The 21517-nt window shown below is 39.1% G+C and overlaps 1 protein-coding gene across 1 annotated transcript in view; it reads right to left on the reverse strand.

The window, feature by feature from the left end:
• LOC124555091 (zinc finger FYVE domain-containing protein 26) overlaps positions 1–21517 on the reverse strand; it is a 434713-nt gene that overhangs the window by 315302 nt on the left and 97894 nt on the right. Inside the window, exons 11-13 of the mRNA XM_047128885.1 lie at positions 16597–16924; positions 9553–9836; positions 42–220 (exon numbers count right to left, since the gene is read on the reverse strand). Of these exons, the coding sequence (XP_046984841.1) occupies positions 42–220; positions 9553–9836; positions 16597–16924 (791 nt within the window). The remainder of the gene's footprint in view (positions 1–41; positions 221–9552; positions 9837–16596; positions 16925–21517) is intronic.

The raw sequence follows: 21517 nt of genomic DNA on the forward strand, positions 1-21517 counted from the left end.
AATCTGCAGATTTTAGTATGCGTACACATTTCATATGTTACCTTTATAACGAGTTTGGCCTTCTCGAGGTCGCCTCTCGATAGACACTGAATTGCAAGACTTGCGTGTGATGAGAGCATGACATTGATGAAACCAAAAGGCGACAGAACACGCCCCGATTTTCGTTTCTTATTACTTTTGGGTACAAAGCACGCTGCAGATTGACTTGGAGAAGTTTCACCTAGATTTTTTTTTAAAAAGGTCATACACTGTTATTCATTGCTGCACTTTTCAATAAGCCAAATTACAAAAATTTATGAGAATTTTATAGTGTCATTTAAGTAAGAGACAAAGACAAATGAACAGACTAAATTAGGTTACTTTTCGTTCCAACAGATCCATAGTGAGGAGATCCTCCATGATGCAGAATATGTCAGAAAACAAGAACACACAATATATATTTACAAAAAAAGCAGATATGGTAATGTATCTTCCACTGATCCAAAGTGAAATGGCCCTCATGTATGTGGAGTAAATTATAAAATCTTAAACATATTTTCAATTAAAACATAATAACAAACTTGTCACAAACATGTAAATGTACAGTACATTGAGGGGCATATGATAATTCTTAGGCTATTACAGTCATGGATCATCAAATTGAAAAATCCTTTTCCATCACTTATTTACAATGATTGCACAGTACTGTACTGAATTTTTAAGAAAGTCAGATTGCAGATAATATTCACATTATTTATTAGTATTAGTAACCAATACACAGGTCGTTCTGCTAAGAAATTCATCAGTGGAGTAGGAGGCGTTGTCCACCAATAAAGGGTGCTTGCCAATTTTTGAAAATTTGCGTTCCTAAATGGTGGACACCTTTTTGGACCAAAGTAAGTGACTTTAAATCTTTGTGAAGGTTATTCTTATTTTTTCTAGTACTGATTCCATGAACTGAGCTGTTGGTTTGAAAAAGAGCTATATTTTTAATGACAAATTTTATTAAGGAATAACTATAATAGGAAGCAATAATTAGTATCCTTAGATTCCTACACAGACCTCTGCAGGATGTTCTTGAGTTCACACCACAGAAATTCTTACTACACATTTTGTGACTCGAAAACTTTAGCCTGGCTTGATGAGTTACCCCAAAAAGTAATTCTGTATGACATTACAGAATGAAGGTAAGCAAAGTATGCTATCTTTGTAGTTTTCACTACATCTACATCTACATGATTACTGTGCAATTCACATTTAAGTGCTTGGCAGAGGGTTCATCGAACCACAATCATACTATCTCTCTACCATTCCACTCCCGAACAGCGCCCGGGAAAAATGAACACCTAAACCTTTCTGTTCGAGCTCTGATTTCTCTTATTTTATGTTGATGATCATTCCTACCTATGTAGGTTGGGCTCAACAAAATATTTTCGCATTTGGAAGAGAAAGTTGGTGACTGAAATTTCGTAAATAGATCTCGCCGCGACGAAAAACGTCTTTGCTTTAATGACTTCCATCCCAACTCGCATATCATATCTGCCACTCTCTCTCCCCTAATCCGTGATAATACAAAACAAGCTGCCCTTTTTTGCACCCTTTCGATGTCCTCTGTCAATCCCATCTGGTAAGGATCCCTCACCGCGCAGCAATATTCTAACAGAGGACGAACAGCTGTCTCTTTAGTGGACTTGTTGCATCTTCTAAGTGTCCTGCCAATGAAACGCATCCTTTGGCTCGCCTTCCCCACAATATTATCTATGTGATCTTTCAAACTCAAGTTGTTCGTAATTTTAACACCCAGATACTTAGTTGAATTGACAGCCTTGAGAATTGTACTATCTATCGAGTAATCGAATTCCAACGGATTTCTTTTGGAACTCATGTGGATCACCTCACACTTTTCGTTATTTAGCATCAACTGCCACCTGCCAGACCATACAGCAATCTTTTCTAAATTGCTTTGCAACTGATACTGGTCTTCGGATGACCTTACTAAATGGTAAATTACAGCATCATCTGCGAACAACCAAAGAGAACTGCTCAGATTGTCACCCAGGTCATTTATATAGATCAGGAACAGCAGAGGTCCCAGGACGCTTCCCTGGGAAACACCTGATATCACTTCAGTTTTACTTGATGATTTGCCATCTATTACTACGAACTGCAAACTTCCTGACAGGAAATCACGAATCCAGTTGCACAACTGAGTCGATACCCCATAAGCCCGCAGTTTGATTAGAAGTCGCTTGTGAGGAACAGTGGCAAAAGCTTTCCGGAAATCTAGAAATACGGAATCAACTTGAGATCCCCTATCGATAGCGGCCATTACTTCGTGCGAATAAAGAGCTAGCTGTGTTGCACAAGAATGACGTTTTCTGAAACCATGCTGATTACGTATCAATAGATCATTCCCTTTGAGGTGATTCATAATGTTTGAATACAGTATATGCTCCAAAACCCTACTGCAAACCGACGTCAACGATATAGGTCTGTAGTTCGATGAATTACTCCTACTACCCTTCTTAAACACTGGTGCAACCTGCGCAATTTTCCAATCTGTAGCTACAGATCTATCGATGAGCGAGCGGTTGTATATGATTGCTAAGTAGGGAGCTATTGTATCAGCGTAATCTGAAAGGAACCTAATCGGTATACAATCTGGACCTGAAGACGTGCCTGCATCAAGCGATTTGAGTTGCTTCGCAACCCCTAAGGTATCTACTTCTAAGAAACTCATGCTAGAAGCTGTTCGTGTTTCAAATTCTGGAATATTCGATTCGTCTTCCCTGGTGAAGGAATTTCGGAAAACTGCATTCAATAACTCCGCTTTAGCGGCACAGTCATCGGTAACAGTGCCATCGGCACTGCGCAGCGAAGGTATTGACTGCGTCTTGCCGTTTGTGTACTTTACATACGACCAGAATTTCTTCGGATTTTCTACCAAATTTCAAGACAATGTTTCATTGTGGAACCTATTATAGGCATCTTGCATTGAAGTCCATGCCAAATTTCGCGCGTCTGTAAATTTTAGCCAATCTTCGGGATTTCGGGTTCTTCTGAACTTCGCATGCTTTTTCCATTGCCTCTGCAACAGTGTTTGGACCTGTTTTGTGCACCATGGGGGATCAGTTCCATCTCCAACCAATTTATGAGGTATGAATCTCTCAATTGCTGTTGCTACTATATCTTTGAATTTGAGCCACATCTCGTCTACATTTGCATAGTCAGTTCGGAAGGAATGGAGACTGTCTCTTAGGAAGGCTTCTAGTGACACTAGCTGAGTACCCCCTCTCTGCCTGTCTACTTCTCTGTCCACATCCTCCACCCCCCTCCCTGTCCACTTCCTTCTTCCCTCTCTCTACGTCTATCTGCTCCTCCCCCTATCTATCTGCTCATTCCTCCACTCCCTCATCTCCTCCTCTCTCCCACTACATCCATCTCCTCCTCTCCCCCTCATGTCCATCTCGTCACTCCCCCCACCTCCTCCTCATCTTTCTCTCTATCCATCTCCTCCTTTCCCATTTCTCTGTCCATCTTGTCCCCTTTCTATTCTCTGTCCATCTCTTACGTACACCCATCTCCTCCTTCCCCTTTCTCTCTCCATGTTCATTATAATGCAGCTCAATCTTTATGCTGTCATATCTCTTTGACTGTATATTGTACAAAAATATAATTTTGCACGTACATTCAGTGGTACATGTTAAATACTAAAATTATAAAGAATGTAGCAACCAGTAGTGGGAACATTATTTATCTTGTTGCAAATCGATTTCGACTGATATCAGTCATCATTGGTGCATTTTTCTAACCGATACATGGCATAAGTAGAAGTACTGTCCTTGGCAGATTTCTATCATGAAGGACAGTACTTCTACTTATGGCATGTATCGGTCAGAAAAATGCACCGATGATGACTGATATCAGTCGAAATCGATTTCCAACAAGATAAATAAATTACGTTTCCACGACTGGTTGCTACATTCTTTATAATTTTGTATTCCACAGTCGCTGCACAGAAATGGAACCTTATGGAGCCCAACATTCAAATGTGGAATACTGTCTGTGAAATGTGTTGTGAATACAATTAGTAGTACAGTAGTAATAATTTCAAACTGCATGCCTGATGCGGCAGTTTTACTGCATGAACAGCAAAACTGTGTGCAGTGATAAACTTTTTTCCTTTCATCATACTGTCTCATAAAGGTTCGAAATTATGTGTAAAGTTCATTGCAAGTCACTACATACTCCATTCTCAAATACTGGATAGATACAGTCTGGCTATTTGTGCATCATGAGCTACACTTCTTTTTCACCCCCACTGCTTTGAGAGGCAGATGGTTCTTACTCCAACAGCTTTTCTTTCCAGATGTTTGACTGAAATTAATGCAGTGTTTATTTTTACACACACATGGCGAGTCAGGAGGAAAAGTATATACAAAAAAGGTCCTACTCTTTTTTTCTCTAGGACTAATAGTTTGCATGAAGAGAGTATGAGAACACTGAATATCGCATGCGATGCACATGTGTTGTGATTTAGGTAGTTTTTGTGGGCCAATTTGAGTTAGTTTCCTCACTTAATAGGCCACAAGTGTTCCATGTCAAATTTTTCACCTCAACTTCCTCTATACAACTGTAGTACATTGTAAACAACAACAGAGTTCGAATAATACAGAAAACAAATGACAATGTACATTAAATGTGTCCTATCTCGGAAAACATTTGGAATAGGGCATATGTCTACAAGACATTTTTTGTTCACAATTCGTAATACCATCACCACTAAAAGCATTTACCTTTCCTCCTGACTCACCCTGTATGCATATAAACAACCACTTTTTAAGCTATGAATGGATATCATGTATTTCTGGCAGCATTTGCATTCTAAGTAATATTTGTTTAGATACTTCAGCAATTCTGTGGCATGCTGTGATCTATCTGTAATGCCAAAACTTAACACTTGCTGCTTGTTCTATTTCATTGTTTGAGAAACTTCTTTTATAACTTGTGGAGTTCTGTGAGAAGTACTGAACTGTGTGTAGTGATTCTTGTCAAAATTCATTGTTAATCCATTTGCCTTCAACCAACTCCTGACATTACTGAATATTTCATTAGCTGCCTTTTCAGTAAGAAGTATATTCCTATCTTTGCATCATAAAATTGATACCTTCTGAAACTGCAAGTGAAAGATCATTTATGTATATCAGAAACAACAGAGGACACAAAATTGAACCTTTTGGTAAACCATGTCCAGTTGCTTAGAATTCTGAGTGGATATCTGTTGTGTACGAGGCTTAAGGGTATACAACAAATACTGTGTGCATGTGGGGTAACAGCCTCTCAATCATTAGCCTGGCACCTCTCAGTTCATACCAGTCGCCTCCAGAGGGTGCTAATAAATGAGGACAATATTTTGCTTCCATGCAATGTCTACTTGCACATCATATCCATCTGCCGACAGTGTGGACAGTTGCTAAAGGGAGCACTGTCAACCATGGACTACATGCTTCCATCTCACAATGGTGGACATGGAAACTCTTCCGTCAACAGGCACAAAACATGACGTGCCATGGACACTCGGACACTGCTGGACCGGCAGTTAGGCAGCAGCCCAGTACCATACTCTGAAGCCTACAATCTGACTTAGCGGTTGTCATATCATGAATAATGAGACTACCAAGAGTGTCTGTAATCACTATTAGCAGTTATAGCAAAAATATATTAGACTGCCAAGAGACAGTAAAGTGATTCAGATTTCATTGTATTAGGTATAGAACATTAAGTGCTGTTACCATGGATGTCTGGGCTGAATTAATAGTAGCATTCAGTTAATACATTCACAATAATACTGTCATGTGATTGGCATGGAACTAATACACACTGCTTTCTAACATTCAAGAAAGACAAAAATCATGAATTTGCTGTGCCTGCTATTCTGTAATGGAGTATTCTAAATTTTGCATTAGGATATCATGGTTCACACAATCAAAAGCCTTACCCAAGTATGAAAATAATGCCAATGACAACAATTTCTGTCTCTTTTGTTCTAGTGCAAGTCTGTTCAGCTTTGACAGTTCAGAGCAGAATGTAGGTGCTCAACGTATTACACTTCTCTTGTGTGAGAATGAAATTATTAGTAATCCAGTAGAGTTGTGTAAAATATTTAATAATCACTTCTTGTCAACAGTCAGCAAATTAAACCAAAATTTTATTTGTTTAAGTAAATATGTAGAACACTTGAAGGCTGATGTTTCAGGTGAACCACATCACACAACATTATTTGTAATCTGGACAATCAGTTCATCTCGTTTTTCTTTTTCCTTATAGATTTTGCCTCTCTGCCTTTTCCATAGGCAAAAATCAGGAGGAGTAAAGTCTTATGACTTTGGTGGGCAAGAAACATAACCATTTCTGCTGATCCATCTTCTGCAGAATGTTAGGTTTAGATGATGTGTCATCTGAGGACTAGAATGTGCAGGGCCCTGTCATGCTGGCAGAATATATCCATCTTTGTAGCCAAAGAAACCCTTCCAGTAATGCTGGAAGATCATTTTCAAGAAAGTCTACATAATGAGGGCCTGTATGATGATTCTATAACACAGTAGGTCCAATCATCTCACTGTCCGTCACACTATACCACCCATTTACAGACAAGTGTTTTTGAAAATGTGTCCCCAGAAAGGTATGTGGGTTTTAAGTGGTCCACTGATGTGTGTTTTGAGTGTTACTGAAACCATCATGGATGAATGTAGATTCATCAATAAACTGAATTAATGGGATTATTCTGCAATTTGCCAATTACAAAATTCTAATTGTTTACCTTCAACTCTTTCTAAAAAGTTCTGAATTCACTGTAAATCATAAGGATAGAAAGTGTGCATATGTAATGTACACTATATTCTAGAATCTAATATGAAGAACACCAATGTGTGCAAAAATTCTGCATGTGCTTTTTGAAGTACTACATTCTACCACCTGAATAAGGTCTTCTACTTCATAAAAACTCTCCTCATTTGTGCATTCACATGAAATATGATTGGCATTGCACACAGTTGAGTGAAAACTTGAACAAGCACTGTTTACTCTGACACTATGCAATTAGGAAATCATCTGCCATATTCTGTACAAGCAGCAGTAGCATTTCTATTAGAAAACCCATACACAGATAGCATATTGGCACACTCTGAATCTATAAATACATGCAGTATGCTTGAACAATATAGTAGACTTGGCCAACAAATCACCAACACAATTGAAAATTCAATTTTATGAATCCAAGTGCAACTTCACAACTTGAATATCACAACTGGAATTACAAAGGATCAATAAATCCATAGCACCTGGAGTATTAACACACGAAATGAGAATATGTCTGTGTAACCAGCTGGACATATGTTGTAAGGAATGTGTAATTCAAATTATTTTATACTGCCAAATTCTATAATATTTACTTTTCCTCCTGAAACAGCCTGTACTTTTTTCCATTTTTCCTGAAATTTGGAAAAAGATATTTCCCACAGAGTGGTTAGTAGTGAATCGATGAAGTGGTTCTAGGAACTACACAAAATGGAACATGACTGAACTTTTAAGAAAATGCTCATGGAATAATGACACCACAGTGAAATTACGTATCCTATACTAAACACTCTAATAAGTAATGCTCACTTCAAATTCAGCAGATCTGTGTATCTAATACTGTTATACAGGATAAAGTCACTTCAAATGATGTTCTAAAGTCCCCTCGTGAGACATTTTACACCAGTGCAAATCAGCTATGTTTGTTTGTTTATATGCTGCAACTCAGTTATGAAATTTCAGTACAAATGCCTCTTGATAAATGAAATGAGAATTACAGTATGCCAAAATAAAACTGGAATGAAAATTGTTTTCAGATTCTTCATACATCACAATCAAAGCAGTAAAGTGATCATTAGAAAACTATCCAAAATGAGTCTCAACACTAGAAAATGATGTTCATGTGAACAATAACCAGCAGAACAATCCAGCAAAGTAATGCAATCAGTTAGTTCAGCAGCTGGTTGAGCATTGTGTCAGTAATCCTTAAAAGACATCTTGCTGTACACCATGAGCTGTATCAAAGATATTTAACTGACCACTACACTGGCTGTCGTGTAAATGTTCTTTGCCTTCTAAAAGCGTAGTGGTTTAGTATTTGACAGCAATAACATATACACTTGAAACTTGTGTGGCATGAAGAGCCACATCAATTTTAACAGAGTATGGATTTCATTTTTGAAACACACGTTGCTTGATGTAGACGTACACAATATATGCCCTATATTCCCAAATACCAGTCAATTAAATATTTTTCCACGCAGTTAATGGTGTACAGAAAGATGTCTCATAATAAATACAAGCTGTGGAGCACCAAGCATATATGATTTTGGCATCATATCAGACCATTATGAAAAGTACCTACATTTTTATTCTTACAAATGTCACGCACAAGTTAAAAAATTCAGAACAATGTGTGCTTTTTAAGTTCTGTCAGCGATTTGGAACAGATTTTTTCCCTGGTACATTTTGTAGTTTTAAGATTTGTCTTGAGCAGTGACATGTCATGCTGTGATGTTGATTTGTTTGTAAAGAAGCATACTGTCTGGGACACAATTTTTTTGTTGATTACTATTTCAGATTAATTGTAAATGGCGCACTGTTAATAATACCCACTGAAAAACTGTATTTCACAGTAGCTGCCCTTACTATCTTAAAATTATTCTTACATGGTAATGGTACCTACAGTAAAGTATTTTTTTTCTCTTGTAATAGCACTAAAACATGGGACCTTCTAGAATTAATTGTGTATGTGATACTAGAATTGTCTATGTGATACAGACAGTCAGCCCCTTTACAAATTAAGATTGGAGCTTAATTTCTGTGCCAGTTTTATTTGGACCATCCTGAATTACTATATAGAGATGCCAGCTCAAAGTCTATGGACACGTATTTCAAATATTGTCTACATTATTGCACCACTACCTGGAGGCAATAACAGTCCCTGTCTGTCAACGTGCTTGGCTTGCTGCAGGAATGCACTTGAGGTAAGAGAACTGTACGCTGTCATTGAGGGGATGAGATACATGGATAGATGGAAGAGAGAGAGAGAGAGAGAGAGAGAGAGAGAGAGAGAGAGGGGAGAGATACAGGAGCCACCAGTATTCAAACTGCTGTAGAGTTGGTGACAATAAGAGGAGTATCAGCCTCAAAAGTTAGAGAGGACCATAATCATTCTCAAGTCAATGTTATGGAGTCATTACTCTATATCTTGATTCAAAAATAATTACACTCTGAAGGTGGGTTGCAGAGACAAGTTACAAAGGATCAGTAAAAATTGTTCAAATATAAACTAAATTTCATTATGACTGTTTAATTTTGACAGAAAATACATACAGTTTAAGTATAAAAATGTATCAGGAAAAGAACTTTGAGAATGCAGTTACTGTAGACATGTATCTTAAGCAAAATAACTCAAATCTGCTACTGCTGATCTGCCTGTTGCTGCTGTTCCTGCTACTACTACTAACACTCAAAAAAAAACTATTTCCAATTTACCTGATGGTTCTGACTGTGAACCATTCTCACTTGACCTTTCAGTGAAGGATTTTGTCTTTCTTCGAAATTTTCGGTGCCTAATTTTGTTTCTGGCAGCAATCCCATTTTCATTAGTATCACTGTCACTTTCACTTGTAGTATCATCACAAGGATAATGCCAATCAAAATGGCTGTCTACTATGGAGGTCTCACACATTTCAGGACTCTTTCCTATGTTATTTACAAACTTGTCATCAGTTAAGACATGAAGTCTCCATGCTGCCTCACTTATGTACTGTGATAACCTGTAAATTAATATGGAACTATCATTCATTCACATTATAAAGGAACATGTGAACTTACATGTTTGTTAATAATTTAGGAGTAAAGATAACAACTCACCATATAGTAGTGGCATTGAGTTGTCAACAGGAACACAAATATGACTGAAAACTTTGCCAGCTGCCAACTTTTAGGAAAGTTCTGTTTTTGAACTACAGCACACACACACACACACACACACACACACACACACACACACACACAGAGAGAGAGAGAGAGAGAGAGAGAGAGAGAGAGAGAGAGAGAGAGAGAGAGATTATATACAAACATGTACACACAGATTATCTATAAATACCGACCTGTACAGCTACAACGTGCAGGATGAACACACAATGCTGTTATTGCATTTCTATACGTAAAATGGAGCAAAAGGTTTGTTGCTTGGAATGGGCAAAGGGAGAAGGAAGACAGGAAATGAGAGGGAGGGTTGGAGAAGGGTAGTTGATGGATTGGTGGGAGGCAGCATGCATACGGGATAGAAATGCAGGAGAAGATGCACCTGGCTCATAGTATAGGAATGTGACACACAGACACTGTAACCAGTTCGTTCATGCAGCACATGACGAGATGATGATGATGTGGAGGAGTGCATTGGGAGGTGGTGACAGAACATAGGGAGAGGATACTATGTGAAGAAGGGAGGGCATGTATAATTAGTTATGTGAGGGTCCTGGGTCAGGGTGGAGGTGGGTGTGCGGCAGGGGTTTAGCAGAGTTCAATGACAGGAGGGTTTCAGTAACAAAGAATGTGTCATAAGGATAACTCCTAGCTATGTAGACCAGAAAAGCTGGTACTGGGGGAAAGGATCCAAATGGCAGTTGCTGAAATCAAACATGTAGTCACTGTATCTTCTGCTAGTAGGTGGTCAACCCTGTTCTTGGCCATAGTTTGTAGGTGACCATTTGTTTGGGTGGACAGTTGATTGGTGGTCACAATCATATCACCATAAGAAGGATATTCAAGTGGGTACACATACTGTGACAAGAGTTGCTGTTAAGAAAATAATCATAACGTTTGAAGCCACAGGTTGTTTAGAAGACTGGCTCCATAGTGGGTGATGAGACAGAAGTGCTACTCCTGCTCTGACAGTTCAAGAAGAAATGGAGACTAACAGATTCATATCTACATGGTGAAATCAGGGCTCGTGAAGTCACACTTTGCACCACAATTCCTTGCAGTACTGTTTGAAGAGCACTAATGCATACCCTCCAATGCTATACATAAGAAAATCCAGTGTTGCAATGAATTGTTGGCCAACAATTTTGTGACGTGGGGAGCATGTGTGGTGTGGTCACTTCAAAAGATGGGGGTAGATGACGATAGGATGTCTAAGATGTTGTGGACCCACAAAGCTCATTTCACACTCCGAGGGTCTGTCAGTGCCTACAACTAAAGAATTTGAGCAACCAAAAATCCTAGAACAGTCATGGAAACTTCATTGCATGGTGAGAAAGTCACAGTATGGTGTGTATTTACGACATCAGTCATGATCAGATCCATTTTCTTCAACAAAATGCAGGCAGATGCTTTTCAAACTGTCAGCGTGATGGGTGCGAGATACACCGATACCTGGCTCATTAATACCTGCTGGACGTTTTTGCAGGATGGCACTCCATCCCACATTGCTATGTGTGTGAAAGATTTCTTGTGCAGATAATTTGGAGATGATTGTTGTAATGTAGCAACTACATTACTTAGTACTGTATAAATACATCCACTCTATTTTGCAATTTTATTTAAAGGCTTCAGTAAAAATTTTAATAATAATAATAATAATAATAATATTAACAATAACAATAACCTAAGGGCTTCACTCAAATTTAAACCAAAGTAATTTATGCCAGCCAGAAGGTGACATGAATTAATATATTTTTGTTATAAATCAAATTAAATGTAAATGAGAGTATGCAGAAAGCAGTGGGCAGGCATATGTCGAATGATCAGTATAGAAGGTTGGTTGTTTTTGTGGAAGGAGACCAGACAGCGAGGTCATTGGTCTCATAACATTAGGGAAGGGCGCGGAAGGAAGTCGGCTATGCCCTTTGAAAGGAACCATCCCGGCATTTGCTGGAGCGATTTAGGGAAATCACAGAAAACCTAAATCAGGATGGCCGGACGCGGGATTGAACCGCCGTCCTCCCGAACGCGAGTCCAGTGTCAGTATAGAAGGCTCTGAGACATCTGGAGTGGGAAGGCACACTGGTTGACATGGCCGGATGTAGATGGGAGTGCCAGCTGTGTGGGAAAATGATAGGTTTCTAGTACCTCCTAGAACAATTTCAGTGTAGTAAGCATGCAGGCTTGTGATTGCTGAGGCACCCCCCCCCCCCCCCTCTCCCGTCATAGAAGATGGCGATATTGCGAGATATTGGCATCAAGAGAAAATAGTCCCATTGCTCTTAACCCTTCAGGTTAAGAAAAATATATTTTTAATGTAATCTAAAGCACGTAATTGAGGACAGGGGTTAAGAAAGCTATCTCCTCTCTTACATGTTATTTTCTTTCATTAGTTTTTAAAATGAGTAGTGACATGATTACTCATTGGCGCAGAGGTACGAATCAAGTGGAGGGGAGCGCTAGCTTTCGCATTGGCGCTTTTGGTCTGGAGAGTTGCTCTGGGTCTTTCATCATGGACAGACCCGTATCTAACCACTACAATGAAATGCTAACTTTATTCGGTCAGTGAGTACTTTTACAGTACAAATGGCTTTCCAGGCACTGCTGGAACAGCAGTTGAGTAGCAACAGGTTATTCCACAATTCAATGCACCTGTAAAAGTGTACATGAGGCAGTGATTTTGATTGTGTAATACAAAGGCTCATTGGAATTGTGATGAACTTTAGAACAATGGTAGAACTGCATATCTCAATGAAGATGCTGTCTCATGATCATGGGTAAACCAATCTACATTCATTGTGTAATGTGGTAATGTTCAGGCGTATGAATGTTTGTTGTAGTTGCATCATCAGAAGTCCTGTGTGGCAGTGGAAAATTAATTGTTTAACTCCGAGTGAAACCGGTATGTAAATTCTATGCACGTAAAGAGAAGACAGATTGTTCTTGAAGGGGCTAACGTATATTGCACTGTTCTGAAGGACAGCTTGATTCATTGTGAAGATAATTTATGAACATAAATGAGAGATGTGTCATCATGAAGCGTGTAAGGGAAGACATTAGATTGATACTCTGTCATTTGTGTGCCCTCGGATTAACTACAGGTGCTAGACATCACTGTAATAGTGATCTCTTGCAGTTGTAACATGTGCTTTATCGGAGGACACTGTGCCTCTGAATTATATTTCACCTATCACGGTAGATATGTGTTCTTATTTGCTGCAACACCCTTTTTTATGACAATATTATTTGGTTGATTTGCTGCTTCCCAAGATTGCTTACAGTGAGTAGCATCGAGAGTGGGAGAGCGGGACTCCCTTCAAGAGCCAAACATCTTCGAGAAATATAAACGTCATGGTTTGTGGTGCTTATGAGATGTAACAAATGTTAGGTGGATGTTGGCCCACTGCATGCCCTATTTGATACAATCAGTGTGGCACCAAGGTTATCAAGTGACTAACCACTGGCTCCGATACATAGTATGCAACTCATGTTCTATCATATTCTAGCATTCGGTTTAGTCATTATGGTAGCCAGGTGGAATAAATCTCAGAGTAATAAACCGCTCCACCAACCCTGCTAACTTCCATCATGTGCTGAGCTGCTACTTCTGTCATGCTAGGCCTCCCAGATCCTCAGACCTAAATCTGTGAAACTATTGCTCCTGGGGTTACCTGAAGTTTCATGTCTACTGTGATCATCCGAGCTCATTAGGGATGCTAAAAGATGACATCCTATGGCAATTTCTCATCCTACCTCCTGATATGCAGTACAGTGGTGTTAACAAAATTGTCCCTCGGCTACAGTTATTGTTGAAGTATGATGGCTGACAGACTGAGCATTTACTATAAAGAATTTTGCACAGAGCGCAACTTACTCATAGCTAACACTTGGTTCAAGAATCATTAAAGAAGGCTGTATACATGGAAGAAGCCTGGAGATACTGACAGGTTTCAGATAGATTATCTAATGGTAAGACAGGGATTTAGGAACCAGGTTCTAAGTTGTAAGACATTTCCAGGGGCAGATGTGGACTCGGACCACAATCTATTGGTTATGACCTGTAGATTAAAACTGAAGAAATTGGAAAAAGGTGAGAATTTAAGGACATGGGAACTGGATAAACTGAAAGAACCAGAGGTTGTACAGAGTTTCAGGGAGAGCATAAGGGAACAATTGATAGGAATGGGGGAAAGAAATACAGTAGAAGAAGAATGGGTAGCTTTGAGGGATGAAGTAGTGAAGGCAGCAGAGGATCAAGTAGGTAAAAAGACGAGGGCAAGTAGAAATCCTTAGGTAACAGAAGAAATATTGAATTTAATTGATGAAAGGAGAAAATATAAAAATGCAGTAAATGAAGCAGGCAAAAAGGAATACAAACGTCTCAAAAATGAGATCGACAGGAAGTGCAAAATGGCTAAGCAGGGATGGCTAGAAGACAAATGTAAGGATGTAGAGGCTTATCTCACTAGGGGTAAGATAGATACTGCCTACAGGAAAATTAAATAGACCTTTGGAGATAAGAGTTAACCACTTGCATGAACATAATGAGCTCAGATGGAAACCCAGTTCTAAGCAAAGAAGGGAAAGCAGAAAGGTGGAAGGAGTATATAGAAGGTCTATACAAGGGCGATGTACTTGAGGACAATATGTATGAAACAGGCGAAATACCCTCAGACTTCAAGAAGAATATAATAATTCCAATCCCAAAGAAAGCAGGTGTTGACAGATGTAAAAATTACTGAACTATCAGTTTAATAAGTCACAGCTGCAAAATACTAATGCGAATTCTTTACAGAAGAATGAAAAAACTAGTAGAAGCCGACCTCGGGGAAGATCAGTTTGGATTCCGTAGAAATATTGGAACACGTGAGGCAAAACTGACCCTACGGCTTATCTTAGAAGCTAGATTAAGGAAAGGCAAACCTACGTTTCTAGCATTTGTAGACTTAGAGAAAGTTTTTGACAATGTTGACTGGAATACTCTCTTTCAAATTCTGAAGGTGGCAGGGGTAAAATACAGGGAGTGAAAGGCTATTTGCAATTTGTACAGAAACCAGATGGCAGTTATAAGAATCGAGGGGCATGAAAGGGAAGCAGTGGTTGGGAAGGGAGTGAGACAGGGCTGTAGCCTATCCCCGATGTTATTCAATCTGTATATTGAGCAAGCAGTGAAGGAAACAAAAGAAAAATTCAGAGTAGGTATTAAAATCCATGGAGAAGAAATAAAAACTTTGAGGTTCGCCAATGACATTGTAATTCTGTCGGAGACAGCAAAGGACTTGGAAGAGCAGTTGAACGGAATGGGCAGTGTCTTAAAAGGAGGGTACAAGATGAACATCAACAAAAGCAAAACGAGGATAATGGAATGTAGTCAAATTAAGTCGGGTATGCTGAGGGAATTAGATTAGGAAATGAGACACTTAAAGTAGTAAAGGGGTTTTGCTATTTGGGGAGCAAAATAACTGATGATGGTTGAAGTAGAGAGGATAGAAAATGTAGACTGGCAATGGCAAGGAAAGCGTTTCTGAAGAAGAGAAATTTGTTAACATCGAGTATAGATTTAAGTGTCAGGAAGTATTGGTATGGAGTGAAACCATGTATGGAAGTGAAACATGGACGATAAATAGTTTTGACAAGAAGAGAATAGAAGCTTTTGAAATGTGGTGCTACAGAAGAATGCTGAAGATTAGATGGGTAGATCACATAACTGATGAGGAAGTATTGAATAGGATTGGGGAGAAGAGAAGTTTGTGGCACAACTTGACTAGAAGAAGAGATCGATTGGTAGGACATGTTCTGAGGCATCAAGGGATCACCAATTTAGTATTGGAGGGCAGCGTGGAGGGTAAAAATGGTAGAGGGACACCAAGAGATGAATACACTAAGCAGATTCAGAAGGATGTAGGTTTCAGTTGGTACTGGGAGATGAAGAGGCTTGTACAGGATAGAGTAGCATGGAGAGCTGCATCAAACCAGTCTCAGGACTGAAGACCACAACAACAACAAACAACAACTATAAAGAACATTATCTTTGCTTAAAAACAATTGTTACCCTAATTATTGCTTTTGTATCACGTTTTTGTTGTTGTGGTTTTCAGTCCAGCGACTAGTTTGATGAAGATCGCCATACTACACTATCCTGTGCGAGATTCTTCATCTCCGAGTAACTGCTGTAACCTACATCCTTCTCAATTTGCTTTGTGTATTCATCTCTTCATCTCCCTCTACGATTTTACCCTCCACGATTCCCTCCAATACTAAATTAGTGATCCCTTGATGCCTCAGAACATGTCCTACCAACCAGTCCCTTCCTTTAGTCAGGTTGTGCGACAATTTCCTCTTCTCCCCAATTCCATCCAGTACCTCCTCATTACGTGATAATGAAGTTAAATCTGTTGGTCATTTTGCACTTTTGTGTGTATGTATGTGTGTGTGTGTGTGTGGGGGGGGGGGGGGGGGGGGGGGGGGGGGGTAGCACGTGCATGCAGGACATGCATTACAACTGATAAGCTTCCTAGTTTTGATAAACTTAAGAACTTTTTCATTCCTGAAATACGTGCAACAATTTAGGTATACAGTGCACAAAAGACTCCACATACCACATACCTGTGTAAACGATTTGGAAGAGTTTCATCAGTCACAGAGGAAGGTACGGCTTTACAATGTAATGTTTCTCTAGTACCAGATGCACGTGATTTATAATACAAAGTGCTGGTCTCTTCTAAGCACTCTTTTAAACAAAACAATAGATCTCGAACTATGCATCTGTTGTTCACAAAACCATTATCAGCAATATAACTGCTCCAATTGTGTGATTGTTCAGTAAGAGAACATCTTCTTTTAGATTTTAAACTCTCTTGCTTTAGCCATTGCTTTGGTTTAGGTACATAGTACACTTCTGGAGATGAACAGTCATAAACACCCTGACTAATACCTGTAAAAAATATCAAATATTAGACACAAAAAGAAGGGAAGAAACTGTCACTATATCACTTTTATCAGTAATTCACACAAGATTCATTTAAAATTTCACTATTTTATGCCAGTTGCTTGAGGATAAAGCATTTCCTATGCATGGTATATGCATGTAAAAAAGAGATATTATTTTTCAAACATTTTCTAATAACTAACTCATACTAAGATATAAAGGTATCCAGATTTTGTTGTTATTTTGTGCATCTTGGACTCAACACACTGTTGGAGAGAGAGAGAGAGAGAGAGAGAGAGAGAGGGGGGGGGGGGGGGACATACTACACAGAATTAAAATGAAGGAGGAAATAGGTTGCTGCTGTTTTTGAAGGAGCCCATGGAAAACCTTTATCTTCATAGCTGGATAAGAATGGGATGGGTAATATTCCCAAACTTGAATCTCATGTCTTAATCACTGCACCACATCACTTTGTGTCAGCTTTTCCAAATATGTGGTTGTTTGCAGCAAGAGACTGTAGTAGTATTTAGCAAAATATGTTCATCTTTTGTCTATAACAATCATGAAACTGTAATCAACTTGCCTTTGTTTTAGGAACGTCTTTCACAAATGTAGTCTCCATTCTTTTTTGGATTAGACACATTTGTATTAGTGATTGTTGTCTGTTCTAATCTTTCTATGGAAAACAGGTTCCATCTAGAGTAACCACAAAAACAGAAGATTGGTGGGTAACTGCTTCAAATCTTAATCTTGAAGATTGGAAGCACAAGCTGTGAATGACTGCATGTGTGCTGGTTTGACAGATGATGCAATGAGGCAAGAATCCTAACACAGGTGAGCACAGCTTGTTGGGGTGGGGTGTGAGGGGGAAAAAAGGGGGGGGGGGTAGCAAGTGGAGCAACACTATGCACTATGTGATCAAAAGCATCCGGACACCTGGCTGAACATGACTTACAAGTTCGTGGCACCGTCCATTGGTAATGCTGGAATTCGATATGGTGTTGGCTAACCCTTAGTCTTGATGACAGCTTCCACTCTTGCATGCATACATTCAGTCAGGTGCTGGAAGTTTTCTTGGGGAATGGCAGCCCAGTCTTCACAGAGTGCTGCACTGAGGAGAGGTATTGATGTCGGTCGGTGACACCTGGCATGAAGTTGGTGTTTCAAAACATCCCAAAGGTGTTCTATAGGTTTCAGGTCAGGGATCTGTGCAGGCAGGTCCATTACAGGGATGTTATTGTCATGTAACCACTCTGCCACAGGCCATGCATTATGAACAGGTTGAAAGACGTTATCGCCATCCCCGAATTGCTCTTTAACAGTGGGAAGCAAGAAGGTGCTTAAAACATCAATGTAGGCCTGTGATGTGATAGTCCCATGTAAAACAACAACGGGCGCAAGCCCGCTACATGAAAAATATGACCACACCATAATACCATCACCTCAAAATTTTACTGTTGGCTCTGCACACACTGGCAGATGACGTTCACTGGGCATTCACCACACCCACACCCTGCCATCGGATCACCACATTGTGTACCGTGATTCGTCGCTTCACACAACATTTTTCCACTATTCAATTATCCAATGTTTACACTCCTTACACCAAATGAGGCATCGTTTGGCATTTACCTGCGTGATGTGTGGCATATGAGCAGCCGCTCTACCATGAAATCCAAGTTTTCTTCCCTTCCGCCTAACTGTCATAGTACTTGCAGAGGATCCTGATGCAGTTTGGAATTCCTGTGTGATGGTCTGGATAGACGTCTGCCTATTACACATTACGACCCTCTTCAACTGTCGGTGGTCTCTATCAGTCAACAGAGGAGGTTGGCCTGTATTCTTTTGTGGTGTACTTGTCCCTTGACGTTTCCACTTCACTACCACATCGGAAACAGTGGACCTAGGGATGTTTAGGAATGTGGAAACCTCACATACAGATGTATAACACAAGTAACACCCAATCACCTGACCATCTTTGAAGCCTGTGAGTTTTGTGGAGTGTCACGTTCTGCTCTCTCACAATCTCCAATGACTACTGAGGTTAGTGAAATGGAGTACCTGGAAGTAGGTGGCAGCACAATGCACCTAATATGAAGAACATATGTTTTTGGGGGTGTCCTGATACTTTTGATCACATAGTGTATCTTTTGAATAGCAGTCCACATCACACCCAATGCTAATGGCAAAATATGTGGGCCATGAAGGAATGCGCACAGTGTGAGGGGTGCCACCACAGGTAAAACTCAAAGGTCATGGATTATTTCTGGCTACCACATAAGGAATATCTATATTTATAAAGATGCAGAATAGGCAATGGTGTCACATGAAAGAGAGAAATGAGGTGAGGAATGATGGCTACATACCCACTCTGTAAGTACTTTAGATATGGACAACGGAAAATATGGTTGTGCCTATTACCTTGAAAAATTAATAACTTCTAAATATTTTAAGTGATCTTAATGAAGTAAGTGCACTGACAGCTTTTGAACAGCACTATCCATGAGTACCTTCCTTCAGAATTTCTATTAATGAAATACAACTTGGGTTGACTCTGAGAGGAGAAAAACACATTCTAGTGCAAAATAAAGCTCACAACACTAAGTATAGTAATAGATAATGGACCACAGTAGTTATCTGCAGAACTTTCATTCTCCATAAGTTTAAAGTACATAAGAATAAATAATAATAGTTTGGACCACTTCAGTAAATAAGATTAATTAAGCCCAACACCAAGGACGCCAGCAAAAAACTCATGCCACTACATAAATTCTGGTGAAATTCTATCCCTGGTTCATTGTAATACTTCTAGTAGCAGTAAGTTTAATGCAATTTTTATTCTTTATAAAGTTCATGTACAACCAACGAAAAACATTATGCTAGATTTTCTGATTTAAAAAACAAGGAAACTGATACTTTTCAACACATCAAAGGAATCATCATGCAAGTATGAGTCATGTGAAATGTTTAGATGCACAGTTTTTATAGTAATATGTACAGTACTTGTAATTTTATAGGTTTTGCAACAACAGATGAAATCTACAGAAATTCTGTGTAGGCTCATGAACTTTTAACTCTGAACTGGAGCACTAATTTTAAGGACTTGTAAAATTTCAGCATAAATTCATAGAGTTTGAAAAGTTACCTAGAACTGATTTTGTTTCATATTAACTCTGAAGAGCGATGCTGTGAGCTGGACTTTGTCCATTCTTGATCATGCTTATGATTCTATCTGTCATGGCATACACACACAGAATTAATCATGGGTTCAATGAGACATTTGCTGCACTGAACCAGCATGTGCTAAGGACATTTCTTCATTTCACCAACCATAATCCTGCCTGCAATTTACTCAATTCATAGGAAGTTAACAGAAAATAACAGGGTAATGCAACACTTACGATTGCCCCTACACACATACAAAGCCAACAAAATTTGAAAATAGATCATGCACCTAATCAAGCCCTTTTACACAAAAGGACGGTGTATAAGGAGGGAGTTTAATGCATCGTGCTGAGGAACTTTGGAAGAAAAACATAAATCTACCCTATCTTATTAATGCTAAAGTTCAAGGAGCTGACAGAAAATAAGGAGAACAAACCGAGTATCAGGTGCTGTTGGAAACAGAAGTTGATGGAGAAATATTTACTTAAAATTAGCACCATCATCATCGAGAATTTTCAACAAGGTTTTGAATCACATATGATGTGGCTCAGTGGTAAAGTGCCAGACCACAGAACCAACCATGTCAGGCTCAATACTCAGACATTCCTAGGATTTTTATCTGTCATTTACCAATTTTTCAGCTCTGGAAATGTTTGTTGACATGAAAAATGTTAAGTTGCACCATGGTTCAGAACCCACATTAAACTTTAAGTCCCCTATACATTGATAGGTAAGTCTGGTCAACGGTCAGCAGAAGGTGACAGCAGGACAATGCCTAGTACAACTCTGTTCTGTTCTAATCAATCTTTGGGTTGCTGACCGCTTTAATTATAAAACAAAAACTGAATTATGAAAAGAGGTTCAAAGGGCATATGACAACATACCTTCCATAGTGTGTAGACGGCGTGCACAAGACTAAGTTCTTGGCATGTTTTTCGCAATCCAGAAGGAAATAATCACCCTGTTTATGGGAAGGAAGGAGAGACAGAATCCAGAATGAGTGAGAGTGAATGGGTAGCTGACTTTGCATTTGTCACTGATATAAAATATGTCACTTCAAATGAATGTTCTATTGATTATTAACATATGCAATAAAATTAATACACTCATGCACGAACAATGTCTATTCCAAAAGCAGCTGTGTATAGGGAGACTGACATTTTTCAAATGTCTTTCACTCCTATAATTATCTTCAGATGGTTTTCACTAACAGACAGACTGATTCACAAGGAAGGTTTGTGTACTAAATTTGTAATTATAGAAGTGATGAGTGTGCAGTATACCACTGTTATCTGTTCCATATGTAACTGGTGTTTGGAGGGACATTTCAAGCTATCGGTTGGTCAGCTACAGAAGAGGCAGTATCTTTAAGGAAAAGCAGTAAACAGTCACTGACATTCCAGAGTGCAGTGAAGCTTGACCATAATCTATATA

The sequence above is a fragment of the Schistocerca americana genome, chromosome X (assembly GCF_021461395.2).
Source record: "Schistocerca americana isolate TAMUIC-IGC-003095 chromosome X, iqSchAmer2.1, whole genome shotgun sequence".
Taxonomy (NCBI): domain Eukaryota; kingdom Metazoa; phylum Arthropoda; class Insecta; order Orthoptera; family Acrididae; genus Schistocerca; species Schistocerca americana.